At 41.4% G+C, this 8371-nt stretch overlaps 1 protein-coding gene across 1 annotated transcript in view; it reads right to left on the bottom strand.

The window, feature by feature from the left end:
• Nucleotides 1-8184: 8184 nt before the first annotated feature.
• The window catches only part of LOC102036302 (histone H2A), a 1697-nt gene continuing 1510 nt past the window's right edge, over nucleotides 8185-8371 (bottom strand). The window contains exon 2 of the mRNA XM_031057549.1: nucleotides 8185-8277. Coding sequence (XP_030913409.1) covers nucleotides 8185-8277 — 93 coding nt within the window. The remainder of the gene's footprint in view (nucleotides 8278-8371) is intronic.

Genomic DNA, 8371 nt, shown 5'->3' with positions numbered 1-8371 from the left:
TCGGCGGAGCGGGCGAACACAATTGGGCTGGCCCGGGTCAGATGCTCGTATTTTTAGAGCGGAGCCGCGCCGTGATTGGTGCGCTGCAGAGCCCGCCCCGCCGCACGGCCGGGGAGCCCTTCGGTGTGCTCGATTTGTGTTTCTTTGGACTAACAAAAGTGTGTTTTCCTCGGAATTTCTGCCACCAAATCGGCCGGTTTCCCCGGTGAGGGGGGAGAAGAGCAGGTACTTGCGTTCGGGAGAGTTTCCTGCGGCAAACACGCGATTTGAGTTAAAGGAGAGGCGATAAATCCCGTGTGCTGCTGCTAGAGAGAGCTCTGAAGGGAGAAACTTTTGTTTTTCCTTGCAAATTAAAAATTTCCTTTTGATATAAATGTTTCGGCAACGACTCAGTCTTATTCTTTAGAGGGTTTTCTTGGGGTCAAAGTTGAAAGCTTACGATTTGAAGCTATTTTGACAGTTTAAATTGATTTTGAAGAGGAGGAAGTAACACAAACTCCTTTTTCAGCTCTGAATATGGATTAAGAACCGGTTCCTTTGACCATGTGTTTTACCTACTAAAACGCTAAAGTCTAGTGAAATAGTGTCTCGTACAACCACCTATTCCACTTTTCATAGAAACATAAGCAATTTCTTGTTATCTGGAGACTGATGAACAGAGAGTTAGTTTATTTTGTCTTACTGGGATTTCACTACAAGGGAGGCAAAGTTACTCTGCTGCCCTATGTGGGGTGTTTTCTTTTTGTTTGTTTTCCATACGAATTTTTCTACCAAATATTCAGTAAATCAAGCTATTTGCCTGTCGTGCTCTATATTATTTTGAAGTATATAGTAATTTAAAACCTTATGTTACAAAACTGTAGCTTTGTAAAAGAAAGCAATCTCCTGCACTTCTGTTGTTTATGGAAATTATCTTTGTCTCTGGTAATTTAAGATTTGCAAGCAGTAGCATTGCAGTTTAGTAATCATGCTCTTCATTCCCAAAGAATATCATCTTGTTTTATATTTTCTCTAAAAGTAGTAGAATTGTAAACCATATTGCTGTTTGGATTTTTTAATGTGTCTCTCAGAATATGGCTACACAAAGGTTTAGCTAAAGCCTCTGAATGCTGAATCCCCTTCTCACGCTAAATAAAACCCACCTAATTATTACTTGTGCGTTTTACAGGAATCACTTCAATAAGGAAATACTTTTATGACAGAAACTAGAGCAATTTGTGATAACCTGAGTTTTAACAAGGGGAGAGGTAGGCCATAGGTCATTCCTAAAGAACCAGGAAGGAGTCAACCACACTGGTATCTGGTGGAAGATGGTGTAATATGCTGAGCAGAACAGAGCTATGGCTTAAAATTTAATTAATCTGTAACTGACTGGGAAAAAAGTGTATTATCCATTGTCTTTTGTAGTTGTTTAAGAATCACAAAGACTGCACTGCAACCAGCCCTTTGGTATTACTTGCTATAACATATAATGTGAATGCAGTATTTAAGAACATATTAGCAACCAGAAATTCAGTGTATGAGTAGATAGTTTTAGGAAAATGTAATTCTATTTCTGTGTCATGGTTTAATTTACAATGGCTGTTTTATAAATAGTAAAATGTGTATAAGGTGAGAGATTTAGCTTGCTGTAAAATCGTGTTTCAGGGAATGTGAAATTATCAATAAATGCAATGACAGGGAAAATTGTGACCTCCACCCCATAATGATAAAATATCATAAAAAGGTTGCAGTAAAAATGCACCTGTGCTCTATAATGCTTTAAGGAGAAAATAACCGAGAGAAGAGCTAATCAGATTGTGATTTTCAAGGTCCTGTTTGGCAATACTATGTAACACGAAGTAAGGATACAGGGATTCAATGGAGTGGATGTGGGTATTGAAGAGTTACCTTCAGAAATTGCCAGATGAAAGAAAAATGTTTTGAAGCCTTTATCCTGTATATGTAAAACTAAGAATTAACCTTTCCATTGATTTGGCTGCATAATGTAATAAGGTAGCAATTGCTGGGAAGATATGAAATTTAGCAGTTGCCTAGAGACTTCATTGCATATAGACAGAGGAACAGCATAGACCATGAGTGACATGTCAGCAAAATGAAAAATTCCTTTTTGCTTATTCTTGGTGCTTTGAACACATTTGTTTCAGTAATCTTCACTGAAGGGAATGTAAATATTCCAGCTCTCATTTGTGGCTTCACAGAGTCTTCATTCACATTAGTTGGTGGCAAAATTGAGGTGGCTAAAATGGTCACTATCTCAGTTTTCTGCCTGGCTTTTCTCCCTTTCCTCATTTCCAAAAAAGTCTACTGAGGATATACGTGTCAGCTTCTGGTCTTCAGCTACTTTTTAGTAATTTAAACTGAAGTAACTTCAGAAATTTCTTTAAAAAAAAAACAAAACCAGAAGCTGTTTTGAAAATGGTTTTGTAGCAAAGAGATAAACCTACTTTACTGATGCAGAATTGCTGCTTGGAGTACATATTCTTTATGTGAAAGAAATACATACAGGAACAATATTTTGGAAAGTTAAGGTGTATTTGGAAATTTTAAAAAGAGCTGCTCTGCAGTCAGAACAGATAGTTAAAAAGAATAAACAGATATACTCAGGAAGAGAAAAAATGTGGTGAAAGATTACCTAAAAGGCAGAAGTGGGACTTTTACCTCTAGCTGAGCAAATGAAGATGGGAAAAAAATCCTATTTTATATATAGGATATTGTGGAAAAATATAATTGAGAAGACACTACATAGACTGTTACATGCGGTTTGGTTTTCCCAGTGAGACTGGAGCGAGGTAGAATTCATTATTCAGTAAGAGAAGGAAAGTTAATATCAGGATCTCCAGAGATACTTCTGGAGAAGACACCACTGTAAGGACTACTTCATATGAATGGCTTCAGTCCTTCTCACTTTATGGGCACCCCAGCAGGCCACACTGCATCACAGACCTGCAATCTGTGCCCTCCCTGCAAATTGCTTCCCTTCAGATAGCCAAATCTGTCCAACTTTTGCAGTTATCATTAAGACCTCTTGGCATGAGCAAGGAGACACAGGAAGCACAGCCAAGGCCTGGCAGCACACCTGAGAGCTATCAAACGTTCCCATCTGCAGTTTAGGACCTGCCAATACTTGTTCCTATGAAAATAAGCTGTGGGTTATATTTAGGTATGTCTGCATTAAGGAGAGGTAGCACAGTAGTTGTTCCCAAGCAATTTTGTTGGGAGGCATTAGCATGAGAGCCAGCCACACAAATGTGGCTGCTGGGCTGCTCTGCCTGCTGCAGCTGAGGGCTCTGCTCAGTCATTCCCAGCAGCTGAAGGAAGCACAGCTGCTCTGACACTCTGAGCCCCTCTCCTCACTTCAGATGGCAATTTCCAGAGAGATTTAGGTGAGGACCTTTACATGATGTGCTGCACTCCCACATACATGTTCCACAGGAAAGAGGTGTAAATGCTCCCTGGAACCGTGATTACACTCCCATTACAGTGTTACACCCATGCCTTACTTGCCCTCAGTGACATCATCTTTCATCTGAGTTTCACATGTAATAACACTTGTGTGATCCAACCAGCCAGCACAGTTTAGCAACTTTTAACACTTAGCTAAGGAATTTTAAAGCGAGACCTACCAAACTACAAACTTGTTGCAGCTCAGCAGAACAAGTCTCTGCCTACATAATACTAATGTGTCTGCTGCTTGTGCTGTTAAAGCTCCTAAAGTGTCCTGAGGTCACATAAGGCCTTTTAAACTCAGGGTATGAGTGAGCACCTGTAGGGAGCAGAACAAATAGGGTAGGGCAAGGGATGACTGTGCCCACAGACTCATCTTCCTGGAATGTTGTGCACTCCTCCCTGTACCCTTGGTTAAGGGTTGGGGCACCTGTGGTGTCCTCCCTTCTTCATTGCCATGGCATGTAATTTGGCAGGTTAAAATCTGTAGTCTGAAACCTGGATATGTCCATAGTTAGGAGGCACTGGGAAGGAAATCCTTCCTGGGAAAGCAAACTAAAAAAAAAAAAAAAGTCAGCAAAAAAAAAATAAACTACAGGGGGCCAAAACCTTTCTGAGAACAGATAATGATTAAAAACATGGTCTTTGTTCTTTACTCTCGGTTTATTAATTTAAGGCATATTTACTTTTTTTCACACACAATGAAAAGGTCCTCAGTGAGATATTAAATAATAGAATTATTTCTATCTCTGAGTAATTTGGTCTTCTAAAACTAATCCAAGCCACTTGAAAAATTGTGTTCTGGACCACCCTGACATGGTTTGAATGTCATCATCAATGGGAGATTGAGGACACCTCAGGCCCTTAGACAAACTATTCCTGAGAGGTGAGCAACATTAACAGCAGCTGCATCAGCTATGGCTCCCCGAGGAAATTGTCTCCTCCTGAATGGAGAGTGCTTAACTTTGACTTGCATTTAGTGGTGGAGTCCCCTGAGGAAGGGTGACACCACACTGCCTTTCCACAGCAGCCTCTCCATCCGCAGGGATTCCTGGCTGCTCAGACTGGTCAGCAGCTCACACACAGGGGTGCTGGGCTGCACACTCTTCCTCCCTGCAACACTGCAGCACTCCTGTGGATTTTCTGTCCTCCACACTTTCCTGCTTGTGTGACAATGCTGTCTGTGACTTCTGGTACACTGGAGGGAGCAATGTGATGAATCTAAATGTCACTTCCCACTCCAGCCAGAAACGTGTTTGGAGCCTATGGAGGGACAAAGTGTCCTTGGACACATCATGCATGCACAGCTGGTCAGCATTCTGCCATCTTCCTGGCTGCTGACACCCCAGACACTGATGTGACATGCTTCCAGGTAAATTTGGATTGGCATGCAACTCACTTTTTGCCTCACAGGCACTGACAGTGGCACCCAGGCACAATGTAGGCTGAGAGCCAGAGCCCTGTGTAACTCACCATGAAAGGATGCTCTCCTTAAGTGGTGCTCCCTTCCTGTTATTCACCAGAGGTGTGAAGGTGAAACAGGTACTGGCTCTAGAAAAGGCTGTTGGGGCCATCTCTCTAGAGCAGGAGTATTGCAAGTTAGCATTTGGGAACTCGCTGTGTAGGCTGTTTTCCCATAGAAGGAAACAAAAATGTTTTGCAGAGTTGTTCACTGAGTAAGGGTTGTGCTGTAGTTCGTGTTTTTACTGTACGTGCTTTGCAGCCTGGCAGCCCATGGTCTGGTGCCAGAGTAGCACTATCTCAGGTCAGTATGTTGTGCAGATTGCCAGGGGCGCTGGAAGGGCTGGCTGGGGCCTGAATTTCCCCCTGATATATTAATGAGGTCAGCAACTTGTCACCTCTGCTGTCATACAGGTAGGAATTCAGGAGTCTGGCTTCAGAGGCTCATGGGACTATATATATACTGTTTTGGACACATTCAGGAAGAATATATTTCAGCTATTTTGCCTGCAAATTGCCTTGGTCTCAGAAAAGATTGACTTCTATATTGACTGTATTAAAACGAATTCTTGCTGTTTCTGGCACAGTTTTTTTTTGTTGTTGTTGTTTTTTTGTTTTTTTTTTTTTTGCTTTGGAACTGAAAATGCCATCAAGATTTTGTTGACTTGGTTTTGAAATAGGGAATAGGGTAAGAACTTGAACTTTTGTGTTCTGTTTGAGGTCAGTAGTTTGTAACATCTGACATTTAATTGTGTGGTTAGCAAGGCTTGCACAGAAGGGCAGCATTGAGCAGCCAGGAGCAGGGAGCAGCAGACATGCAGCTGTGTGGAGGTGGTGAGTAAAGAGAAACCTGCTGGCGTTTGGGTTTGCTCAGACTGCAGTGAGATGTACGAGGACACTTAATAGCTGAAATTACTCAAAGCTGTTGAGGAAGGGGCCTGGTGATCAGTAAGGTGAACTTTTGAGTAATTCCAATGTTAATTGCCAAATCTAAGACATGGTCTTTTTATCTAAAAATTCACTTGGATAACAAAAAAAAGGGAGAAAGAAAATAAATGGAACCAAAACCAAAATGGAGGAAAAATTGCAATCTGTTCTTGTTTTATCAATTTTTTAGGCCTTGGTGTGCTTGACTTCATAGAAAGGTTTTCAAGGGTTATCACTATCAGTTACACCAGTGGATGAAGAGAGGAATTTTTGTTTGCATTTCACACTAATGAAAGTAAAGATGGATTCTTAATCTTCAAGTCTGTTTGGGTTTAGATTTTTATTATTTTCATTTTACCACATATGCTTATTGTCCCTACATGGAGAATGGTCTTCTCTTTATTTTGTGGTTTTGTTTGGGTCTTCTGGGTTGTTTTGGTTTGTTGTTTTTCTTTTTTTTTTTACCTTTCCCTTGGGTAGCAGGATCATCTGGTTATGGTCCCTTCAAACTTGAGGGACACGCAAGCTCTGTTAGGCTAGTATTGGGAACACAAAAGCTGTAAGTCTGGGAGACGTCAGAAGAATACACAGTGCAGTAGTAGAACTTGTTTCTTAAGTTAGTAATATCAGCAGGGATCCAAGAGTGGGGAGAAATTAATGGGTGTTGTGAGCAGGACAGCCTTGAGATTCTGCTCTCTTAGAATTGCATGCTGGAGACATAATTACAATGCTTGAAGAAATGAGAAACTGACAGGAAACTTCTTTCTGGACCAATATCCCAACTGTGACAGAGGCTAGTAAATAAAGAGGGTAAGAGCAATAGCTGATAATCTCATCAAAGTGGTCCTTTAGATTCTAGTGCTTTGTAGGCTAGAGACTCATTGAGTCAGAGGGGATGTCTTAAGACAGAGGTGAATTAAGGAGCAGCAAATGTAGTTTTCTTCTTTGTGTATAGCAGTTGCTTTCTCTAGACAAAACATTTGTCATGTTTTGGGATTTGCTTTAGCATTACAAATCAAAAGGTTGAGTAACAGGTGAGTGGGAGTGGTGGATGGACAGATGAGTGATGGGCATGTGTATTACATGGACTGTATCCCTGTCATTGTGGAGAATTCCATTAACACGTGGTTAGCTGTGCTCAGTGTCTGCCTGAGTTATCATGCAGACACTGCATGGATGCTGGAAAATGCTGCTGGAAAACATGCATGAAATGGAACAAAATGCCCACCAGCAAAGAGAGTGAACTGAATACCCTTCCCTGTAGCTGCAGAGATGAAGATAATATATGTGAAACAGAGAGAATGGCAAGTCATATAAAAGAAGAGATTAAAAGGAATCATAGATCTTCAGGGCCAGGCTGAGACATTCTTATATAAAATATCTGAGCTGAAAGATGCTGTGAAAAAATTACTTCACCATTATATTTTTAGACCCCATCATTTTTTCAGACTTACCCTGCTGGAGTCATTGTGACTCAGGCAGAAAAAAAAAACAGAGTCAATGAGGAAAAGGGTTGCCAGCGTTCACAGAGATCTTTCTAAGCCCTTCACTTTCAAGGACTTTCCTCTGTCTCTGTGTGAGTAATAATGTATTTGGCCATGTTGAGCTCAGGCAAATTCTCCATGTTGGAATGATGTTAATTGCATAGAGCCAGTGGGTCCTGAACTACAAATGGAGAACTGCAGGCATAGCCAACAGAAATGAGACATGGATTGAAAAGTCATAATGACTGATTTTCAGAGTCATGCAGTTATACCAGAAAAACAAAGAGAAATGTCATCATTTGCAACATACCCTTGTGACAGGAAAATATATTACATGAAGGAAAGAGTATCCACTCAGAATTGTGCCAGGCCTTTGAAAACATGGAGGTACACAGGAACACAGCTGGCACAGCCATTTTTGTTCTGCATTTGACATATATTAATAATTTGAATGCAGTTAAACTAATTACCTAATGGAAATATAATGCCTTTTTTATATCACCAAGGTGTCTGGAATTTATTATGAAGAAAATAATAAAGAGAGAAAATAAAGGGTGAATGAGAAGCAAACACTGGGGACACTAGGATAGAAAATAAAGGGTGTTCAGTTCATTGCTGAAAAAGTCCTGTGCAGATTCCTCACTGATCACAGAGTAATTTGCAATGCTGAGAGTCAGGCGTAGGTAGATTTGAGAAAAAGAAAAATTTACTTCTGGCCTAAGGTGAAAATTTAGGCATGCTTTTCCTCATGCTTCATGGTTTACAAGACAAACACTAAACTAAGCCCCTGAAACTGACCGAAGAGTTCTTATGTTTATCAGTATATCGAATGCCTGAAGGGAACCCCAGCAGTGTGCAGACACGGTCACATCAGGGCCATAAGAACAGTGCGCGGCGGCCGAAAGACTGCCACGTCCCTGTGCAGGGGAAAAAACGGGGCTCTGCGTTCTCGCCACGCCTGCAGGGGAGAGAGCAAGGAAAAAAGCGGCTCGGGGGAGCCGAGGGGCTGGGGACTGGGAGAGCGGCGGGGAACGGGGGCAGAGCGGGAGGCG

Source organism: Geospiza fortis, unplaced genomic scaffold (genome assembly GCF_000277835.1).
Source record: "Geospiza fortis unplaced genomic scaffold, GeoFor_1.0 scaffold186, whole genome shotgun sequence".
NCBI lineage: Eukaryota > Metazoa > Chordata > Aves > Passeriformes > Thraupidae > Geospiza > Geospiza fortis.
This window is presented reverse-complemented; position numbering and strand designations above follow the sequence as displayed.